General features: G+C 32.6%; 1 protein-coding gene across 10 annotated transcripts; it reads left to right on the forward strand.

The window, feature by feature from the left end:
- The first annotated feature begins 49 nt into the window (after positions 1 to 49).
- LOC138190054 (dystrobrevin beta) lies at positions 50 to 25,195 on the forward strand. Of its 10 annotated transcripts, none has more exons than XM_069132526.1 (17): positions 50 to 478; positions 15,153 to 15,317; positions 16,296 to 16,512; positions 16,934 to 17,016; positions 17,311 to 17,462; positions 17,572 to 17,680; positions 18,255 to 18,421; positions 18,523 to 18,650; positions 18,743 to 18,841; positions 18,950 to 19,031; positions 19,412 to 19,450; positions 19,559 to 19,677; positions 20,295 to 20,460; positions 20,556 to 20,857; positions 22,462 to 22,607; positions 24,170 to 24,229; positions 24,787 to 25,195. In XM_069132526.1, the coding sequence occupies exons 2-17, from the start codon at positions 15,158 to 15,160 to the stop codon at positions 25,047 to 25,049; spliced, it is 2,292 nt and encodes a 763-aa protein (XP_068988627.1). In that variant the 5' UTR covers positions 50 to 478; positions 15,153 to 15,157; the 3' UTR covers positions 25,050 to 25,195. The 10 variants fall into 10 exon arrangements, with proteins under 10 accessions (XP_068988627.1, XP_068988630.1, XP_068988629.1 ...); XM_069132529.1 differs by having other exon boundaries at positions 22,474 to 22,607; XM_069132528.1 differs by having other exon boundaries at positions 19,559 to 19,671.
- Positions 25,196 to 25,241: the final 46 nt, after the last annotated feature.

Genomic DNA, 25,241 nt, shown 5'->3' on the forward strand with positions numbered 1-25,241 from the left:
TAAAAAAGCGATGGCGCCACTGACGACCAGTGCCAGTTAAAATCAGTGATGGCCGCAAGGCTTGCGATGCACATTACGTTAAGATTGCGTTGAGTTTGTTTATCGCGACGTTTCCGTGTTAAGAAAAATTCTGTGACTTTCATTCGACGCGGGCTGATTATTGCCGTGTATCTCTGTAAAAAGTACGTTCGGCTGAATCGTATTTGTCAGAGTGGCTCACAGAAACTACGCGTTTGCTTCTCTTGACAGATCTATCCCGTGTTCGGAGTAGCAGTACCTACTCGAGTGCCACGAGAAGTGTCGTTACATCGTCATTTAAGTGACTTTCTTGTAGTAGAAGCCATTCTAATGACGTCGCGTATGTGATAGAACGATACGAAAGGAGCCTTTGCCGACACGGGGACGGCGACCCCACACCCGTCGGCAATTCTTTTTCTTCTCACCCTTGTTGGAGACACGCGCATCGAAAGCGTCTAAGGTATGTACACCGGTAGGCCAGGTTAGGTGCATCGCCGTGTCTCGTGACGGCGTTCTGGACGATTTTGATTTATTGCACACATGTTTTCGTATACTTCTTTACAGCATCAGATAAAAATTAATGGATAGCATTCTAGTTTTTATATACAGTTTTATAATAAGGTGGAAATTTCGAATTGTTATATTCATTTTTATGTACCAGGTAAGCCATGTAACTTAATGTACAATGAAATGTTCACGTGTACAGAATGATTTAAATGAATGATAAGACTATTGATATAAGATTTTATTAAAAACTGTAAATATGGAATATAATATAATATATAAAGATATTGTAGTTCAGTTTGAATTTTGTTATTCAAGTCGATAATACCGATACGGTTTCCACAGGTGTTAAGATCTTCGATTTTACTACACCTGCAAGAATGTCCCCTTATTTATTTACCGTTATAGTATATTATAACGGCAACTATAAACCCCGGCAAATAAGATTAACTTCATATGCGTCTAATGTAATATAACGGACACTGTCCCGATGAGTATATGTACATATATTCTATCTGGGAAAGGAAGTGTTTGTTCCCCCCTTAAACGGTGCTCCACTGACACACGTTGCTTCCTCTACTCGGCACCGGTCCAAAACATTATTCTCAGTTGATTCATCATTGTCGTGTGTTATTAGTAAAAGTTGTTCGAATTTCAGCGCACGGAGTGACGTATCGCATCGTAATCGTTAAAATCAATCTATATCTTATTATAATCCGATCATGTAATCGTTCAAAACCACATGACATTTTGAACGATTGACATTTATCCCTGACATTGATATAAGTATGTACGATAATCCTTGTCTGGAAATCATTCGGAAATATGTTACAAATTTTAATACATCGCTATCAATTATTCGTAATACGATAGTGTTACATTTGACAGGATATCGATTCTATATCATTGTCATGTTTTGTAGTTCGAGTCGCGTAAGACGATTAAAGGTTATTTATTCCATTTGTTCAATCGTTTATCAAGAGATTAAGATCAGCTTGACGAAAATCTGAATTATGAGAAATCCGAAATTGGCCGCGCCTTTTGGCCGCTCCATTTCGCGCGTTCCTCTGTACGCACCAAAACTGTCCCACATTCCCAACCGTTCCTCTGTCTCCTCAAGCGATCTTATACACCCCCACCTGGCCCACTTATTGTATTGATTCAAACTTAGGCATCCACACGTTCCTCATTCCTTTGCAACTTCCTGCTTGACAATCTTCCTTTGACACTTCCTGTTGGATCCTTCCGGCAATTTGTGCGCCGCAAAGACAGTAATTCCATTCGGGAAGATATATTGGAAAAAATGGTAGAACGGTATATATATGTAGTTGAGGATTTTCAGGTTTCCTGGGACATTCCTTCCGCTGACGTGAGCATTGCTCCGGTCTCAGTTCCTCTGATCAATTCAACCATTCAGCTATGTCATTTATTGTTTGCACAGATATTTTCGATATATTAGGGTTATGTGGATTGTTCGAGATTTGTAACTGATACTATTAATTCCACATATTACTATTTGTAGTGATATATATATATACTCAGGTTCGAAGGCTTTTGTCATCAACAGCTTTCGTCGGGACGATTTCTCTTTATGTGACCAACAATCAATACACTTTTTAGTCCTCTGTAAACAGAAATATATGAAAAATAGCTTTCATAAAATGTTAGTTTCATTGTAAAAAAATTCTTTTTATTTGTGGAGTAGGCTTTCTATTATTAATTACTATCATTATTAATGAACATTATTATTATTCCTACTAACAGTATATAAATTGGTATTATGTATAATGCTAAATTAACAAATTATTAATAATTATTAATTATTAAATATAAATAAATAGGTATAATTGTTTTTTTCTTGTTTCACGAATTAGTATATGTACTTGATTAATTCATTATCGATTCATTTAAATTTTCATTTATATGTATATGAAAAAAGATACTTTATAAGAATTACTCATTCTTATTATTTTACTTATAATTTATCATATAAGTTTCTCCCCGTATAGATATGAAATGAATATCTATCGTTCTCAATACTAGTTCAATACAAGGTCGCATAACAAATTATGCTAGTCTGTTTGTTATCTTGTGTACTAACATGGAACAGCTGAATTAGTCTAATCATTCAGGCATTCAAGTTATAATATACCACATTTGCCTGGAGCAATTGAAAGGTTAATAATATAATGATTTTGTATAGTATGAAACTGGATATGATATTATAATAACATGAAACTAACTTAAGAATACTTAAGAATACTTAATTTTATTTTCAAAAGTAAACTGACCTTTTTTCTCCCTCAAATATTGATAATTAATTTATACGGTATGGTGGTTTTCGAAGAATTAATAATCATTCTATTATTCCACAATATCCCATTTGCTCTCACACACACACATCGTACATCAATATATATCAATTGTATATCAATAGATCAAATAAAATAAAAGATTAGAAGAACATATGATAAAGGACTAGAAATATTAAATATTAAAAAAACATTCTAACTAATTTAATAATGATAAAAATAATTAAATATTAATTAATAAGAAAATTTTGAATACCAAAAATGTGGTTAACGCTAGAAAGCCATCTAGAATGAAATATTATTATTTTACAACTGTTATTGTTCGCAAAAACAATAACAATGAAACATTATAATGGTATTAACGATAATATCAAAACAAAATTCACAGGATGTGAAATTTCACCTTTCGAGCGTCAAATATCAAAAATAGAATATAAAAGATTACAGTAAACACGTGTAAAAAGATATCAAAAGTATCAGTCATATCGTGAAATGAAAAGAAATGTTTGCACCGAATGGTTCACATCACAATGGTAATCATAGAATGAAAAGTAAAATTAGAGCTGAAAACAAACGTTTCGAATTTCAAAATTGGCGGTAATTTCGAAAACGCATCGAGCACTTTGATTCGTTGATCATTTCACTGAAAGATAGCAGGTAAGATCGTTCTTTCTCTCTTTCCTTTTCTAGCTGTAACTCGGTAAGTAAAATATTGATTAGGCAGTACAGAAACCTAGATAGTTTTTACTGCATTTATCGCGGCCGTCTCTATATTTATCAAGCATTCCACGCGGTGATCTCTTCTCTTCCTTTTTTTCTTTTAATATGTACGCATCAATGATATTAACCAGGTCAGCGAAAAAGCTTTGTTCGCGATACACAACTAGCTTTCGGTACAAAGCTTTGAAAAACCGAACCAAAATGGGATTACGTAAGTTATCTTGGCGAGGTTTTCCGCTCTGTCAGTTCCTCGTCGATTTAGTTAGTGTGTTACGCTTGGTTCTATTTACTTAACGGTTTTCCACTTTGATGTATTTAAGACATTGTCAAGCATTAATCGCTATTGGGCGCGGCGATTGAATCAAATTGAGTTACACAAAGCCGATTCGCTAAATTGATTAAATGCTATTGAGTATGGTCACGAAGGTTTTGATCGGTGGTGTCTTTATTTTGGCGTGTATTTGAATGGCGAACAACGTTTTTATTGTGAATATCGAGTATTTACACGAAACATTATATTTATTTGATGACGGAATACATTTTTTAGTATGGATAGAAAGAATATATTACAAAACTTACAAAAATATTTAAAACACGTTATATATTATAACACAATATAGCATCAAACAACTAATAAATTCATTTTTCTTAAACCGATTTCCCAAATTGAATCATTATTTAGTAAATATGTGTTATTTAATCTGTCAGGTTTTGTGACGCAAGCACAAGCTTCTCCAAATATCAGAATTTTTAAATTGGTACTTAATCACCTGACCTAATGCTAATACCATCCTTGCCCATCTACACACTGTATATTATATTATGCAAAATTTCTAAACCGTCTACTCACAATAATAATTAATCATATATTTAGAAAATGTTTTCATATAGTGTTAACAAAGAAACAAATCTTTTATCAATTAATTTTATATTATCAAAATTGTTTTTCTTATATTCAGGTTAAATACGCACTTGTGCACTTTCTTCATACTTCAAAAAATATTCTTCATCATAATAGTAAAATATTAAAAAACGTTCTGAATATTTGGAGATATAATATACCATTTATCTTAAGAATTATATCTTTGGCAAGATAATAATAATAATGCATAGCAAAATTATTTGGAGATGGAAGAAAATAGAAATAATGGAGAACATAGAAGAGTAATATATTAGGTCCGGATTTTAACATCCCAGCATAGTCCTGGTGGAAACCAAAACGAATAAAGTAAGGATAGAGGCGGGAAACAAACCAATAAGATACGAGGAGAAAACAGAACGGTTAAACAACAATAAAATGATACAGAATGGAATGATACAGAAGGGAAACACGTACAGACCAACATAAGAAATGGGAAGAAATAAAAGATACTTAAAACAGGCAGAGAATGATAAATATTGAAGAATTGGAAATGGAAAGAAGAGACAAAGATTTTGTTGAAGATCTAACACAAATGGACTGGACAGGGCAATTACAATGGTAATACAATAGAATAGTAGAAGGCGGATATAACAAGCGCTATAAGTAAATTAGAGACAATTAAAAAGCTAAATATTTAAGTGAAAATTACAAAGGCAGAAATCAAAGGTGAATGCTAGGTTCAGACGTGGAAACGAAGAAAGGGGAAATATGTATTGAAAAAAAGAAGATACAATCCGCAAACTATGTAAAGAGGCACGAGAGTCACTGGAACATATGCTGCATGAATGTAAAGAGCTGAAAGGAACACGGTTAACAGGAAGAGAAATACTAAAGGGGGAGGAAAAAGGAACGGACTACTATATAGTGCTGGAAAAAAGGAGAATCAAGGAAGGACAATTGGAAGGAAAGGAATTAAAATCTTGTAATTAAACTTCCCACACACACGCGCGCGAGCTTGCACAAAATAATTATTGTTACATAACAAAACTATTTTATATTAAAATATTCTTTTTTAGCTATAAAGAGACATTAAAATAAAAGAATCAGCAAAAGTGAGCATGTTTTTCTCCCTATGATATTCACATTAATTCATGGAAACAAAACATTTTCCACCGAAATCTATATTCACAGAAAATAAAACCCGCAATTGCGTTAAACGTGCAACCCGCTGAAAAAAATCGATACCCTTCGGTTTTTAGAACTGGTGAAGGTATTATTATTGCAACGTTGCCAGTAACCTGATGCCATAGTCAATCGAGCAGAATCTAGGATCGATATATGTGCACACACGCAAAGAAAACGCTGGGAAAGGAAAAAAAGAAGAGAGAAAATGGGAGGGAAAAAAGAGAAAAGTTTCATTGCGTGTATACGGGTTATTGGAATATACGGAGTGGCCGAAGGCCGGAAAGCAGTTACGAAGTTCATTGCGCCGCGTAATTAAAGCGCGAAGTGGCGAACAATACGACAACCGTCGATGCCGATTCACCCTTCAAACAAAACTTCACCCTGCGCCGTTTGCGTAACAGCCTTTAATGACTGAATGAGCCACGCCGGAGGAATCATATCTTCATTTGTTTCTAATAATCGACTAAGGGTTAATGGAGATTGAATGCTTTTCAAGGAGCGATATTCCTTGGTTTAGAATGACGATATTAGAAGAATAACTATTTTTCATGCTCTCTGAGGAATATTCGCTGAGGAATAGTAGTTGCACTATCTTTTGTTAAGACTCATTCAGATTAAACAATTCGCTTGAATTCAACTAATCTGATTTTAATCCATGGGCCAAGTGGTGAAATAATGCGAAGGTAAGGGGAAATTCGAGGGATGTCCACCTTTCGTAATTTTATATTTTATCATATCTTGTTTGTGAGAATTGCGACTGCATAATTAACATATTGCAATGATTATAATTTGAGATTGAAGTTACTTATAATTGTAATTATAATGTCTCCTAATATTATAATATTGCCAAATACAAGTAATACAAAATATAAGTAAACGTTTTCTGATAGAGAATATACGGATGTATCAGTTTCATAATAAAACATATAAGATGTAAATAAATACATTATGATAAACTGAAAGATAAATAAGAACAGTGATCAATATGGTGAAATAAGTGAAACGAATGAAAATAATGCGTATTTGTAGCAGGTATTTACATATTGGCAATCAGCAGCGACTTGTTAAAGAAAACACTGAATCTTCAGTATGTTGTGTTCACAGCCTGTTCATTTCAATTATTAGCGGCAAAAAGCCAATAAGCCAAAAAGCCAATGGCTGTGCTCGAAGCGATATTCACGTTTTCGAGGAATCGTCGAGGAGAGCTATTTTCATAGCTCTGAGAAACGCCGTTTGTTTTGTTGGTCCTCTAAAGCTAAAGCACGGCCGTGTGCTTATTTATGTCTATTCAAATTGTACATTCGTGATTTGCAACGAATAGCTGGCGAGAACGCCAAATTCCTACTTCATTCGAATTTAAAACACGCCATCTCTTTGGATAAGATTTGAAACACCTGAATAAGCTTGCTTTATTTCGTTTTTGTCGAGCTTCAAAGTGATATAAATGGGAACTCCTAGCGAAACGTAAAACCAGAGTTAGCGATTTAACAAATTTAGTATTTTTTATTTTAATGTAATTTTCAGTTTAGTTTGATAGAATTTCAAAGGAAAGTGAATATTCTATCTGAAATGCATAAATAATTTTTTCATCGAATGCTCGCGTCATTGAAAAGTGTTTTTACTCGTGCAACAAGCGATTGTAATTGTGTGACATTTAGTGTATTTTTAGCTTTGCAACGTAGTCATTACGCGGAAAAACACATACCAAGCTGAAGAATTTTAACGAGCTGAGATAAGAACTCAATAGCGACGAACTTAACTGAATAGTGCACTTGTAAACCTTAGCACCTATTCTGAGGTAATATCGCATGTTCGATATTCAATGGAATAAAAATTCCGGTTTATAAGATTAATGATAAGTGATCATAATGAAATAATGTGGTCTTGTAAATTAAGGCTTATCGGTATCAGCACATTTTTTTTGCACAACAATTGCGTCACGCAATTAAGCAATTAACGGGATCTACTTCGTACTTGATTATTAACTCGTTATTAAACATCTTTAATTCTTACGTCGGAATAGTTAGCATTGTACGAATTAAAGAGTATGATATGTTGTAATAATACGTCGTATTTAATTTAATAAGCTGGTAGCAATGTGGGGATATATTAATCTGCAGTGAGATTCTTTCAATTAATTTTTAATGTAAGGCTTATGTGATTCATGTATTCTCCAAAAATAAAAGATTACATAATTTTGATCAAAGACCACATTAAAAGAATGTATCAAGTTCATTTTCAACAGAATTATACAAGATATACAGGGTGGTTGGTAACTGGTGGTACAAGCGAAAAGGGGGTGATTCTACGCGAAAAAAGAAGTTGGAAATATAGAATAAAAAAATTTTTTTTTTAATTTTTCCATCAAGACAACGATCTACAGTGAGATCCGTTATAACGAGACGTGATAAAGTGCACGCGTACCGAACGAAAATTCAAAGTCGATTTTTTCGAAAACAAAGCCTCAAACGAAAAATTTTTATTCTATATTTTCGACTTCTTTTTTCGCGTAGAATCACCCCCTTTCCGCTTGTACCACCAGTTACCAACCACCCTGTATACATAATTACATATGTTTATAATTACTTAATTTTCTGACTAGAAATATACTATTAATATTCTATATATGTATTTCCACTATAAATTAGAGAAATACACGTATATAGATAATATAATATCTCATACAAATCATGCAAATGAATAATACATACTGGGATATAATATTTAACTAAATTATAACCGAACGTAACTACATTACGGTAGAAGTTTACTTCGATCCAATCACCGCGGGTTTCCCTATGATAACCTGATAGAAATTTTCGTGTGATCGCCACAGTTTGCCAAAGTAACTTGTAGTAACTAGACCATGAACAGACTACCATAAGTAGGTTACGATACACGTAAAACAAAAATTTCTAATCAATGCTCAATATCTCAATACCAAAACCAATCGGATATTATACATATATATGCAAGATCAGAAGTTATATCAATATTTGTACAAGTAGTTGTAGCTGCTTCAACATTCATATTATAATTATATTATCAATGATATATAGTTCACATAATACTTAAGATTTAAATTAGTATGTATTAAAATTCAAATTATCTGTTATTTAATTTGAAATAGTTAGAATGAACGGATTTATTATATAATATAATAGAAAAATATTTGGGAATAATTTATTTGATTTTAATAGTGAAGTTACCGTTCCTATATTATATTCACAATAAAAATAATGTAATAATTGAAATGAGCTATTACTTTGAATTGTTATTTTTTATCTTTATTTCAAATAGAGTTTGTCCAAACCTGATATAAATAAATATATCTAAATAATTGTTAATAATAATTGTTATTTGAATAAAAAGCAATATTAATTTTATCAAATGTATCTGCATATTTTCAATAATTATAAAAAAGCAAAATCTGATGCTGTAGTTCTAGCCCCAATCAGCCTTTCGAGAACTATTGCTTTTATCTGAACTCATAATGACGTACTAACAAATTGTATGATTAATGCGTAGTTTTGTGGCGTAGAAAAGATTCGTCTACGAGTAGTAATGTACCGCTGCTTTACCGCTGTTACATAACCGGTTCAGACAACTACACCTATAACTTTCATGCGCCTTTAGAATTCTATGTTTATTGCAGTCGTTCCAACATGGTCGATTTTCTTTACAGTTTCTCTCTATCGCGATTGTTTTCCGATAGTGACGGGATCTGAAACACTACGAACCACTTCGAATCTGTATCGTATATACGGTGACAATTCGAATCGCTTCGAACATGATTCGAAGCTTGGAGCTCTTGGAAGTCTTTCTAAGTCTTGAGTCCATAAAATCTCGAAAGACTCGATCGTTTTGAAATTTTTGGTCGTCTTAAAAGCCTTGATCACCTTAAAACTTTTAAGAGTTTCAGTAGGTTTTGAGAACTTGATAAGTATTCGATATCTTACAAGCCTTTTGATTATTGTCGTTGAAACGGTATCATTGACATAGAATATTAAAACAAATCTGGTAAGTTCGAGTTATTATAAACACGTTTATTTCAAAACGGCCCAAACTTACAAGACTTTAAAGACTCAAGAATTACCAAGAATTTCAAGATCTTTAAACTTTGGATCATGTTCGAATTGTTTCAGATCCCATCACTATTTTCCGTGCGTGTTTGCATCGGCGCGACTGATGAACTTTAGCGGTGATTCGCTTTCGGGCGAACACGGGCCACAATGCATAGGAACGGAGTTTCGCAATGACAGAAAACAGGCCATCGCGATGGCACGATTTTATGAGTTACGCTGTGCGGCAAACAAACGACGATTGTTACGATTTATTCTCTCCTCGTGCTCGCACGCTATGTAATAAGATCGAAGATAAACGTGTTTTTATCGATCCTGCATCGAATACTCCGCTTGCTCAATCAATTTTCTAAGAAGAACCACCGAAGTCATGACTTAAAAAACAGCGCAGGTCCACCAATTAATATATGAAGAAAGTTATTCCTTTTTCTTTATCTTCTTTAACTTATTATTGATTTTGTTGAGATTTATTTAATTATAGATCGTTTTTATATCTTTAATTAATTTATTATAAAGTAAAAAGAACCTTAAAACCTAAGACGAAAGTATTAAAAAGTTCCAGTGTTCGACCGTTCGCGCAGAGACGCGTTCGCGGTAGATCGCGTCAACGAGAGCCGTAAATTCTCGTTACGATTAGATAATCGATGCCACGAATTGGTCGATCCCCTATTTCGATTAGGATAATAGAGGTGTACTGAACTGAAGTAACAGGTTAGAATATATTTATTCCGATAACTTTGTACATACAAATAGTTACGCTTGGTGCGCGTAGACGTATTCTCACAGACATGTAAATAGTAAGTTAAAACTGATGACTGATCAATGAACGAGGAACCAGTCAAGACATTGACTGATCAACGGATGAAAAACCAGTCAAGAGATGTGGACTGATCAAAGGCTGATAAACCAGTGAAGTTCGGTGACGATGCTGTCGCAGAGGAAAACTATTGCTGGGGGTTGGTCGCCCCACCACTGGTCGCTTGTGGGTGAAAATGACCATTGAACATGGGAAAAAGGTCTTTTTACGTGATGGAGCAATAACCATAAGTAACGTCTCAATTTGAATATATTTTATAACAATTAAGGTAAAGAACAAATGCTTAGTTTTATGAAAGTTCTTTAGGATTATTGCGGTCCGACTATTTATATTTGCGCAGTTAGTGGCCGTCTTGGCTGAGAGATGGAGTTTGGTTTGTATAAGGTAACGGGACGTAACATCTAGAGTATATAGTTTAATTGCACTGGAGTTTCTAGGGTACTAGAAGTATGTAGTTTAATCGTTTCTGAAACGTGTAATTTTGTTGAAAGTATAATTTATGATAGCATATAGGCACAGTTCACCTTGTGGACTGTAATATATTGCGAAATAAGTCGAAGAAACGAACAACTCGAAACTCGAGATTGTTTCTTAATAAACAAAGGTTATTGTTTCCTAGTTCATAGAATATTTAAAAATATTTTATACTTGTTATATAATACTATATTTTATTACTATCGTATTTTATTTCTAACAATTGTAACTGACAAAAATTGAATTTCTCTTATTAAATATAAGAATACACATATACATATATTCTGTAGCAGTGGTTCCCAAATTTTTTCTAGTCACAGCACATTTTCAAAATTGTACAGATATTTTAGCGCATAATATATACAAATTTTAAAAATTGGAACAGCAGATACAATTGTGTGATTAAAAAAAAGAAAAAAGAAGATATTGCTCTTTCGCGATGTGCTGCACATCCTTTGACCATCATTGCACCAGACCAGAGCTATTCGAACTTTGTTATTTCTTCAGTTTAAGTTTAAGGTTTCTGGTCCTCAGGATCGTGTGAATGATTTTCAGCGCATTGACTCCGAGGACAGTTCCTTAGCGCAATGGAACGGGAAATCGATGTGACTCGTCGGTTGTTGTCCAACAAAATGGAACGGAGACAGGTGCATTTAGAATGAAAAGTGCCGGGAGAAAGGGAAATCGAGTGAAAGAGCGATGAAAGAAAAAAAGGTTCGAGCATTGCCATGCACCGGCAGATTGATATCTCTGGCTGCTTCTGCCACCAAGTATTTTCGCGGATTACTTTCTCGGTAAATTCGCGACTCTGGCGAAATACGATCCGGAAGCATCTTTGAATTCGTCTGGTATATTTCGTTGAAACAGTGAAACGATGATTTGCATTCGAGTCTATTTAAGTAAAGTTCCAGTGTCTGAAAAATTATTCCCTTTTCCTAAAAAATGCTTACAAACCAGCTTATATTCATAGAAAATATTTTCACGTGTAATGTAACGTGTAAAATACAAAAGAAAGTTCTACGAGAAAATATAAAAGCAACTTTCGTCTTGATTTTTTCACAAGTCATGCAAATTTCTTTAAATCTTTTTGAAGTGACAATAATGACGGACATTGTAGTAATTTCGAGTCGCAAGGTCGAGAGAAATGGTATAACCTCCATTATGTTTTTTATGGGTCGTCTAATATATTTTAAATGAATAAAGCTTCCTGGTAGAACATATTTCGCATATACGTATATAAGTATACAGGGTGGTTGGTAACTGGTGGTACAAGCGGAAAGGGGGTGATTCTACGCGAAGAAAAAAATCGAAAATATAGAATGGAAATTTTTTTTTAATTTTAAATTTTTCCATCGAGACAACGATCTACAGTGAGATCCGTTATAACGAGACGTGATAAAGTGCACGCGTACCGAGCGAAAATTCAAAGTCGATTTTCTCGAAAACGAAGCCTCAAACGAAAAATTTGTATTCTACATTTTCGACTTACTTTTTCGCGTGGAATCACCCCCTTTCTGCTTGTACCACCAGTTACCAACCACCCTGTAGATTCCCAAAGTGTGGATCGCGCCTGCAAATTCTTATTTCGCGTATGATAAACAAATTTCACTTTCAATCCGTGTAAATGTTAATACACGTGTACACGGACTACAAATATACTCGTACGCGGGTATTCAATACACATATACAGGTAAACGAATTCACATGTTTTTCGATCATCCTGCGAACAACATATTTTAAGATATTCAAAACTATGTTCAGGACTGTTTCACGTTTAACTATTCAACGATTATGCATGTATATTTAAATATACGCATACATGTGTAATAGGAATACACGAACATTCTTGTTTCGCGGGTATCCGTATGTTTCTATTACACGTATATTTAAACATACGAGTATATCCGTTGGACAGTATGTTTGAATATACGCGGATAACCGTTGAACAATCAAACGTGAAGCAGCCTTACACCTGGTTTATTATTTTTTCTTCCCGAGAGTCACTGAACTGATGATCGAAAAACATGCGAAATCGATTTACTGATTTCAGAATCACGCTAACTGCGAGTGCTTAGATACCTGTGTACACGTATACTTAAGAACATGGATCTTTCATTCTTTAATATACGTTTCACGTGTCACAGATACACATGTATTTTAATACACATTCATAACCGCGATCTCTAGTCGCAACGCACTAGTGAGTCGCGTTAAACAGTACAATATGACAATAGTTTACACGTCCATTAGGACAATTGTAATTTGTCAAAAATAGTCGGTGAACAAATCGAAGTCGATTCAGTTAAAGATCACATTAGAATTACTATTTCTACCTACTTTGTTTCAGTTCGTAGAACTACACGAATCAATTTTGAATTGCTTATAAATCAACCTTCAATAATTACACTTCGTGTAGTCTTCGAATGGATCACGAAATATTTCTAAAGTGGATCTCTGTTTCTAAAAGTGTGGAAAGCTCCAAGGAATTCGATTCTGTAAGTCTAAAACAATTTAGTTTCGCACAATCTCACGCAGATCCTGCTGATCGAGGCTTCATCGCACAGAATACTTAACGAACTGAATTGCAAATGATCCTTTTGCCTTTGGTGCGCTTCGTTTTCCACTTGAATCCTGTCGTTACTCCCGATGGTGATTTTCCAGCAAAATATTAATTGCTTTGATATTTATCGGCTGCTTCCAGTTGCTGCTGCGACAATTCGGCTTTGTCTGAAACAGTCTCCTATGAATTATCAAGCAGTCGTTGAGTGATTTCCACGTTCCATTAAGTTAACGACCGGCGAACTCTCCCGTTGTTTCGTCGGGTATATCAACGATAAAAGTAATTGTCTTCCTCGTCGGCATTCTCGTTTCCATGATTTCTTTGTTAGCTGTGCCAACCTGATAGGTCGTTGTCGATTGTTGACGATACGAACGAACGTTTGGAGGTTTTAAATTGAAGTATTGACTCGGGACGTTATTGAATCGACACCGAAATGCGGCAATTTGTGATGTGAACGAACGCTGCTGCGAATCGATAGTATATCGAGTGGCTTCGTTACTGAATATTATTTTATTTTGTTGGTTTCAGAAGAGGATAAAATTGTATCTTGATATGAGACTGTTGTATGGGACGAACCATGTTTATTTATATGAACAAATTAATTTAATCGATTTCGTGAAAATTAATTTTGATCAAAATTATAATAGAATATTCAGTAATTATAGATACATGGCAATCAATTATATTATTCGTTTGAAACGAATATTCAGAATGGAATGATTTCAAAAAAGAGAGAAGAGAAACAATTTGTGTATAATATGGCAATATATTACCAATTATTTAATTTATATGAATAGTATTATGTGTATTGTATAATTTCTATAATATTGATTCTAATATTATATTATTTCTATAAGAAACAAATTATACGCACTGAACTTTTAAAATTCGACACTATTAACTCTTTCGTGCTTAAATGTTTCTTGGACTATGTAAAAAGATATTTTTATTTAATGATACACTTTCTCTGATCTTCTTTGAGGAAAAATTAGAATTAAAATTAGAATCAGATTTGCTAAACGTAAATATACTTATTATATTTAATGACTTAATAACATATGATGTTGTTTATAGACAAGGGTTAAAAATATCATAATAATACCAACTACTTTATTTTATTTTCTTCGTCGAATGATTTTGTTGAGTTTAACTTTTCTTAAAATGGCAATTAAAATGTTGGAAGTTATCGCTGTCGCTTCAAAGGCGATCTTCGTGCTTCACTATACTAGTTTCGTCGCGATTCCTGATCTTAATAGCATCGTATTAATCGCGCGATGCTTGATTCATCAGACTGGACTGAAACTAATCAACAACACAATGAAGCACGCCGTAGCGAATAGTGCTCGTGCATTCTGCGGATGCCTCGAATGCCCTCAGAACCCTTGAGAATGTTCACCGTAGGCGCAATAAAGAACGAAGAAATCTAGCTTTTATTGATTACTCTGACATTTAGATAACTGACTAAAAGCCTGCATTAGGTTCCGCGTAGGTAGTTAATTGACCACGAATAAATTTTATCGTTCGCATTCCATTGGAAACTGACACGATTTTTAGGACTTTCTCAATGCGTACAAATAGATCGAACATGATACTATTTTATTTTTATTATATGTTACAGATAAGATGGCGGAGGATGGCGCCGGAGGGTCGGGAAATAGCAGCACCGGGGAGGCAAGCCGGTTGCAGCTGTTGCAAGAAATGCGGCAGCAAAATTTTGATAGCATTCGATTTGCGTCGTACCGCACTGCATGCAAATTGCGATTTATTCAGAAGAAAGTTCACTGTGAGTATAACATATTTATGTAGACGTATAACGTAATAAACGAAGGAAAAGTAGGTGTAAACAAATTAAGTTTCGGGTTTTATAGACAATTCTAATAGAATCTGAGCTTTATCGTACAATAATATTTGTTGAATACTACAACGTGAATATGTCAGAAATAGCCGTTAGGCCAGGTCCAAAGATCCACCACTACATAGTAGCTTACTTAACGCTAAGTCATCTATTTGGTACATTTATAATCAACTTACTGATAGTTAAACTCTTAAATCCTATTGACTCTTGATATCAGGAAATTCCAAATCCAATGAACCACCTGAGGCTGCGAAACACTTTAATACGAACCACTTGACGCCAGAAAGCATGTACCACTTGGTGCCAAGAAACGCATAGTTTGATGCATTAGGTGAGATTCTACTAAAAAAGATAAGTCAAAGTTCTTAGCTGCACTAGGAAGTTGTTTTTAGGATTCCGTAAGCTACGAAATCACAGAATCGTCAGGTAACCGAATGGGAAGGCAACCCTCTAAGAGTTTCCAAGTTCTAGAGATTTACAAAATTTCGATATTCTGAGAATTCTGATATCTTTGTTAATTCTGGTGTCCTAAAGCTTTAGAGATTCCTAGATTTCGGGTGATCCGTAGATTCTAAGACCTTTCATGCTTTAGAATCTTGGACCATTGCCTCCTGGTATCAAGTGGTTCATGAGGTTGAGCGCTTTTTGGCGTCAAGTGGCCCATAATACTAAGGGTTTCGGCATGAAGTGATCCATAGAGTCAAGAACTTCCTAGGATCAAATAGTCCGTGTGGCTATGGGATAGCGAGCTCGCAGTCCAAGTGATTTATGACACCTATATATTATACTTCGCTATTCCATGTAATAATCTACACCGGTAGTTCTCAATCTTTCCACAAAAGCGTACCATCAAGATAAAATAATTAAAAAATTTCATTACTAAAGCACATTTTCTGTTGTATACAGTACATAACGTGGATATATGGAATGTAATCGAAGCATTTCGGGAAAACGGTTTAAACACTTTGGAACCATCCAGCACATTGGGAGTTTCGAGGCTGGAAACTTTATTGTCTTCCTTATTCCATGCCCTTAATAAACGAGTGCCTGTTTCGCAACAAGCCAAAGTCGATGCTACAACCGCTCTGTTGATGAACTGGTTACTTGCTGCCTATACTACAGGGTAAATAGATATTGAATTTTATATATGTATTAAATGTTTTAACCCTTTAACAGTGTAACTTGAAAGAGACTTGAGTAAAGATTGTTAAATATAGTACTATAAATTTCACATCTTAAATGTCTTCATACTTAATATAATTACTAATATTTTTTATATTTATTTTCCATGAAAAGTTAAGAATATCTTAGGGATAAAAAGACTAAGTATCACTTTCTGAATCGTTCACTCTGAATTCTTTGCCATTTTATTGCATCATTAAAAGATTAAATAGTTAAATAGTTTTGTATCCCTCGATTCTTATTACAAAAAATGTTTTCATTAAATTAAAGAGTAATTTAATTTTAAGAATTAAAGTTGTGTAAATACTAATTTATTGATCACATTTACAATTATGATTTATCGAAAACTACATTTTTCGTAGGGAAAACAATAAGATATCCGTTTTCTCTGTGAAAGTAGCGTTAGCTACGTTATGTGCTGGAAAACTAATGGACAAATTTCGATGTAAGTTATTTTTCGTTCTTTATTTTCGTTCACAAATTGTACGAAGTTAAGGAGAAAAGCATGATAAGTAAATTTTTATTAATTTTCTGATTATAATGTCACTTTATGATTAAATAGAAGGATTCTAATGTAACAAAATTGAAAATGGAAATGATCCGCTGAGACCAAAAATATAAGTCTTTTAAAAATAACTAATGAGTTTGTGGAAGCCAGAAAATTGATAAGAATGGATTTATTATATTTTTCCGTGTAGTATCAAAATTAATTAATTAATTCAGTCTACTTGGCGAACAGATATATATTCACAAATATCGGATAGCAATGGTCACATGATACACTGGAGATTCTCTGACTATTTGAAGGAAGTTCTAGCGTTAACGGCTGCGGTTTACGAATCGCCATCTTTTGGATACTCCGAGGGTCTTGCCAATTCAATATTTCCCCAAGTAAGATCATTAAAATGAACTTCTGTCCGTATACTAGGTAACTGGGAAACATCTTTGAATTTAATACAACTCGGAAATTAGCATCGTTGGGTGTCACATTGTGTTACAGAATTCGAAAGTCACGGTTAACGATTTTTTGGATACGCTTATGTCTGATCCAGGACCACACTGTTTAATCTGGCTTCCATTGTACCATAGAATGGCTGCTGTTGAAACAGGTAATTTTCCAGATTTCAAATTAATTTAGAATTAATGAATCTCGCAATACAGAAATCAAATTACATATGTAGTTAGAGGATTTTATGCTTTAAAATTAAATTTATTGTTGCTAGTTATAATAATACTAGAATTATAGTAATACTAGAATATAATATACAGAAAACTATTAGAAAGTTATATGAATATCCATATATGTGACCAGTCGTTTAGAATATTTTTGGATTATCTACTTTGAGTTTTTCTAGACTCATAAAAACATCTTCCGGTATCAGGTTTATCTACCTGATGATCATATGCTTTAAAGTAATCCTAGATGAATTATCATATTTCATCTTCAGCTAGCGAATTTTTCAACAGAAAATATTAATTGAAGATAAACAGATACACAACTACTACAATTTACTGAATATTAAAATTTCTTCTTGAAGTAGGTATTCTGTATAGTATAAAAATTCTTCCACTGAATACTGTCGTCTAATATTCATATGAAGAAACATAATACCTTAATGTATTGCAAACGAAGATGCAACTTGTGCATGTAAATGAGCTTTTCATTCATGTACAATTTTTCAGTGGCCCATCCTGTCATGTGTGACGCGTGTCACAAAGAGAACTTCACCGGCTTCCGATACAGATGTCAGAAATGTCACTCGTACCAGCTCTGTCAAGATTGTTTTTGGCGCGGTAAAGTTTCTGGGACACATAATAACGATCATGAAACAAGGGAGTACAGTAGTTTTGTACGTGTTGGATAGAACTTTCAAAGTTTCAAACTTTTCCATGTTTAAATAATAATATGTATCTTTTACGTGACACCAATCTTCTCCTGTTTTTTCTATAGAAATCACCGAGCAAACAGATTGGTCATTCCTTACGAAAGAGCTTCAGATGCGTACCTGAAAAGGGGAAGAATAGTTTACCGAGATTTCCGGAACAACCTGAGAAGACGTTAGATTTATCACACATAGTGTGAGTTCCATGATCTATCATACTCATTTGATATGTATAGCCGTCGATATGAACGCGATTCTTCAATCGAAAATAAATTCCCTGCATTGCAGCCCGCCATCACCTTTACCATCTCACAACGGTTTTCCAGATCCAGGTTTCATGGCTCCTTTCGATTCCGGATCGATGGACAGCCGTTCTACTTTAAGGAGGTGAGCGTAAAACAGATCGAAATTGCACAGCTTATACTAAATGTGCACGTAACGAGTCACAATTTTATTTATTTTTTTTTTTTATTTCTTTATTCATACATTGTACAGTATGGATAGTTCAAGACTGGATGATGAACATAAATTAATAGCACGATACGCACAAAGGTTGGCTCAGGAAGCTAGGACTATGGTAAGATATCTTATTTATTCTAAAATAACTAACGTTTAATATTTGTTGTTTACTGTTCTACAACTATATGGGTACATGCTTAATATTCATCTTAATATTGTAACACCTTATAACTTGGTATTATTTATATAAAAAAAGGTATGAGTTTAATTTACAAAATTGTTCAAATAATTTATACGAAGTTGTCTAACAAATAGTATAATCTTTAATGTAAAATTTGTGGGTATATTTGACATAATATGGTTTGGTGTAGTTTATGATAAATGCATGAAACTTTATGCGAAATCCTCAGTTATTAGTAAATTAGAGCAATAAACTTAATTAAACGTTCAGCTGAATCGTGACTTTGTGTGACTAATTTTAATTTCATAATTGCACAGCCTCGTGCCGCATCCAGAATGTCGCAAGCTGACCAAGCAGTAAGTATGCGAAATGTTTACCATCATTTGTACAAGTAAGAATGATTCAACTAAATTTCATTTTCTTATTTTTACAAATTATTTGAAGTCGCAATATTTGTGTTACAGGGTAGGGCACCATCTGATGCTAATTTGGCGTCATTAGATGCCTCGAGAGCACAACGCGAACTTATATCGCAGTTAGAGGCAAAGAACAAGGAAATAATGCGCGAGATTGCAAGGTTAAGGTATACCTGTGTCGTTTATTTCCTTTATATCAAGCCTAAACCTCGAGTTCATCCTGTCGAACCATCCTAGGATCATGCATGTTAAAAAGGACATTCTGTTTCGCTTCTATCACTTTTGTTGCGTAGAATGTATATACTAGAGCTGAAGACATCACAACAATCAATACTAACATAAATACATCTTTCCCTCTATGCATATTTCATTTATATAACCGTATAAATAACTTAAGAATGAAGACAGTCGAATCCAAAATCATGACTAACATCGGAATATCCCGCTTGTAATCGATATTCTCTTCATTAGTTTTTTAAGAATCTCTGTATCTTACCTTAGTTGTCTTAGTCTTCGATATATTACATTATTTACAAATTTAAAGTAATTAGGTATATCTATCTTGTCCGAAAATTATACAATAAAGTTATTATTAAATTATTTTAATTTAACGTTAATATAATTTTTGAAATTGTTAGATTCATTAGATTCACACACAAACACCACATTAATAATATATTCTCGCTTCAGCTTGTAGTTAGTGAAATGGAATATCTAATTCAAAAGATATTCCAGCTTTTTTTCCATTTATTTTTTACCATATTAACATTGAATCTAACTGTAGGAGACAACAAGAAATAGAAGCGGCTGGTTTGGAAAATCCTGCATTAATGTCTGAACTGAGAGCCTTGAGGCAAAGAAAAGATGAGTTAGAAACTCATTTAGCAACACTGCAAGATTCTAGAAGACAATTAATGGTGCAACTGGAAGGTTTAATGAAAATGTTAAAGGTATTATTTCAAGAATAATCTATAATCTCAATCTTTCTTTTAACATTTCAATTTTATTATCATAGTGCAATACTCCAATTATTATATTATTATAGAATCACCAGGCATCTCCAAGGTCAACACCAAATAGTTCACCACGAAGTACAAAGTCACCACCTTTACCTCCTGGTGCAGTGCCAAGTAGTAGATCAGCTCCACCAACTCCAGGTGGTCCACTTTCTACAACTCCACAACAACAACAACAACAACAGCAGTCGCAAAGTCAACAACAAATGTCTCAAAGCTACCAGAGTCCCGTTCCAACGACATCAGTGGCGAGTGTAACTAATAATACCATGCTGGGAACAATACAAAATCCTATTCCAGATAACTTATCATGTGTTGGAGGTGACGTAAGGTAGGCAGGCATATGAAAAATCTCTGCTAGAATGAAATCAATGAAAAGATAGTCAAAGTTAAAAAGACAAAAGGCAGCAAAAGAAAAAGCAAACATTACAATCTTTGTATAAAACACTGTTATATCATGCACATAGAATGATTTAGAAATAATTCTCGAACTTATCGGAAAATTATGGTTAAAGAAATATTTAGAAATATATTGACAAGTTCTAAATACATATCATATTTATAAAAATAGGAAAAATTTGTTCCTTCTTTTTTTTAACATTTTTTTGGTACCATTTTATATTGATATGTTTGTGAGGTTTTTTATATAAGAATCATTTGTACAAAGATTTGTAACGTACTTAGATATTGAAAGTAATTACTTTTATAGAAAAATTAACAAAATTTTATACGTTATCGACATTTATTGTGTACTTTACGCCATATTTAAAACAGTCATTATTATATAATTTGTATATGTAATAAGAAATTATGTTTAAGCTGTATGAAGAAATTAGTCATATTTTACAAGCATATCTATAATTTAAACGATTGATTATGTCTATTTCTATGTTATATACGTTTATTTAAAATTGATTTCTTCTAAACACACAATGCTAGTATAATAAGGTTTTAGCTGCACTTTATGAAAAGAATTAGCACAGTAATCATATCTTTGGTTGTTGCATGTGAATATTAATGGGACTGTATTATTGATCAGCTAGTAACAAGAATAAGTTTGGTACTAGTTGAACAACTAATGATTTTTCTATTTTAAAATATTCCTATATTAACGATATTGTAAATTCTGATTGCAGTTTTATTAAAACATTATATTTATACAAGTCATTGCTTTTTGCTATTTTAAGACGCTTTTAGGCACTATTAAATTTTTATAGTTTTATGTTATCGATTATATCTTAATTTTCCTTCATTGCATTTAATTTGTGAAATATTACAGGCATGTATATTTATACGGAATGAAACAGCAGATATATTAATGTACCTTAAAGAGCATGTTCAGATCTTTTACTGTACATTACAAAAATGTTGTTACATTTTCCTTTATATTAAATTGTATAATTGATTATATAATATTATTTTTTTAATAAAAAAGTAGTTTTATGCATTAACTATCTTTTATTTTTAGTTGCATATACTCTTTTACCTATCTTTTGAAATATTGTTATGAACTGAATATATTATGTATAATACCCTAATTCAATAATATCTAAACTTTCATCGAAATTAAAATTATATTTTTCAAAAATCGGAATGAAGTGTTGTAATAAAGAGATTATAAAAAGAGAATGCTAAACATAAATATATGGAACTTTAAGAAGTAACATATGTAAGTAAATTTATTAAAACACAAAAAACATATAGATTTAAAGAAGTAAAATTTAGTTTATGAAATTTTTACACCCGCTTTCTTTTAATATTGCATGTTTATGCTAGTATATTGCTAATTTAAAGTTTGCGAATATACTGATATTTGCTGATAAAAAACTTTCATCCCTAGATGCTTGCACAATAAGCGTGGCATGTCACGATCTTAACTTAGTTTTTATTTTGGAAGTTGCTTTATGCAAAGAAAATAGAGATTTTCGATGTCAGGTCTGCGTTCAGGACAAACAGCTTGCCAGGGAGTGGTTCCAGCAGTGCGAATAATAGCTTGGGCCGATCCTTACGAAATGACTTATTGGTAGCTGCTGACAGTGTTACTAATGCCATGTCAACACTCGTGAGGGAATTGAATTCGGGTATGTTGTATTACAAATTTTAACATACTTTGCATCAGAAATGAATGCAAAATACTTTGGTAGTTCAAAGTGGCACAAAAACTTGTATTTAGCTATCGTTTTTAACATAGGCCTCCAATAATTGTATATCTGGATTAGGTGTAAGGCATAGAAATCATTAGCCCTTAAAATAAAAAATGTATAGCCAACTCGAAGAGGTAACAATTAATTCATATAATCTCATATATTTAAAACTAACATACTATTACAAAAACTCATTAATGAAATGATATTTGTGAGTAGTTATAATAAGTGAGATATTAAAAGTTCTTATGTTCCTACCAATGTGTATGTTTTTGTTTCATTCATATTATTTTGAATAATTACTCGATTATAAAAAAAATTATGGCAATCTAAAATAACTTATCAAGTAAATGTTTTTCGTACATATATACATTTTCTCATATTGTTGTTCATATTAGTGTAAACAGGCATGTTTGGCAGTATTTTTCTTCTATCACATCATTAGATTTTATAGCATGTAATAATGCATTTCCCTACCTATTTTTAGTGAACAAAATTTTACAAATTTATTATGGAACTAAAGCTCAAATACAAGGTAAATTTTATAATTCATACATAGCCATATATTTATATTAAGAATTAAAATATAAAAGAAATTTAATTTTTTTATATTATTTGGAAAATAATTCTTATAAATATTTATATGTAAAACAAAATAAATAATTGCATATTCGTATTTAGTACTTACAAGAAGAATAATATGCGATTTTTTTATGTATATTAAGTACAAATATTATATTGTTACAATATTTTTAAATAATTATTTCAATTGATAAATTTACAAAAAGAAAACACAGGATTTTATTTTATTCGTATCTAAATGTGTCAATAATGATTTTTTAGGTTTTTTTTTTAGAAATTCAAGATATATCTTATAATATTTTTATAAATTGTTTTATGCAAGTTTTTAAAATATATATCATACATATATATTACTCACTGTTAACAACTTACAGATGTAAATATTTAGTTTTTGCCTCTCTTTACACAGTTTGCCTGTTATAATTCTTATTTTCTCTTATCTAGTATAGACTTAGCAAAATTTAGTCTAGAAATAGCACAGACTACTACACTACACGTGAAACAGGACATGCTCTTTCTAACAATAAGACAATTTATAATTCGATTAATGATTTAAAAATGATTTGAAGACAAATTGCAATTAAACAAAAATTTAATTTATGCAACTTTATTCTTACATTTACTACAAAATAAAAACGATGTTTCATTTTTCATCGATACTTCGAAATTTATTATAACATTTCTTTTGTTTTGAATACTGTGAGAAAGTACAAAAATATAATAATGTTAGTAATAATTACCGTTATTATAAGAAAATATTTGATTGGGATTTAAATGTACAAGTCTCTATATAAAGTATCCCATTGGTATTACAATTTTGGCAAAAAGATAGATATTTTCATATACAAATGACACTTTAGACGTGTTGTGGAATGTGTGTGATGCACCCCCTGTGAATGTATCCTGGTGCCTTGCAGACTCAGACCAGGAGGATCATTCTCACAACTCTGGCCGAATTAACATCAGAAAGCCGTTAGGTAAGAGTTTGTTCAAATTTCCATTCTCGTAATTTTTTACATCCTCACAAGCATTTTGCAAAATATTACATCACATGCTTCTTTTGCATAAATATATAATTACTATATTAAATAAACGTGTTAGTAAACGTATCTATTATTTCAGACAGTAAAGCGTTAACAGTAAATTGTAAATTGGGAATTGTAATAGTAAATCAGGTACATTTTTATACTAGTTAAAAATTACATTCTGTCATATTCTTTAGAAGTAGTTAATTGACCGTCGTTTCATTTTTGCTCAATTACATATTTGTAATATACGATCACACTTATAAATTAGTAGACCGATATTTATTTTCCTTTCAATTATTGTATATAATATTATCGATATTGTAAATGTAAATAAACATCTGAATTCTAAATATATTGATTAAGTAGATACAGTTATACAATATTCATTTTATAGGAATTAGCGTTCTTTTATGCATACAAAAAATTGAAAGATCAAATATTAAAAATAATTTGAGTGTAACAAGTACATTCATAATTTTGGAATTATCGATTGTCCTTATCTTCAGATTTCGAGGCTGGCGAGGATGGTGATGATAGTAGCGGCGGCGGAAATTCTTGGCGAGAAGAGCTTCAGCGACGCTATCAACAGGAGAATGATTTCTTAGCTGAATTGCGTGCACGCAATGTTAATATCTCGCAAACGCCATCTGCTACCCCATCCAGCGAGCAAGAACAAGAAAGAGGCGAAAGGGAAGAGGCAGATGGAGAGAAGGAGGATGAAAATGAATCTAACTGGACAGAACCAGCAAAAAAATGGGTCAACCGATAAGTTTGTTATACATGACATTTATATGTATTCTAACGGCTTAGAAACTGCTACCAAATGAAACGCAAATAAGTTACTGTAGCTCCACCGGTTATTTATGATAGGCATATATCTGGGTGTTAGTGTGAAATATAACCAATATGACATTAGATTTTGGACAGTATTTAAAAAAAATCTCACAGTTTTCGAAGCAGT

Source organism: Bombus flavifrons, chromosome 2, assembly GCF_040668555.2.
Source record: "Bombus flavifrons isolate JBK064 chromosome 2, iyBomFlav1_principal, whole genome shotgun sequence".
In the NCBI taxonomy this organism is placed as follows: domain Eukaryota; kingdom Metazoa; phylum Arthropoda; class Insecta; order Hymenoptera; family Apidae; genus Bombus; species Bombus flavifrons.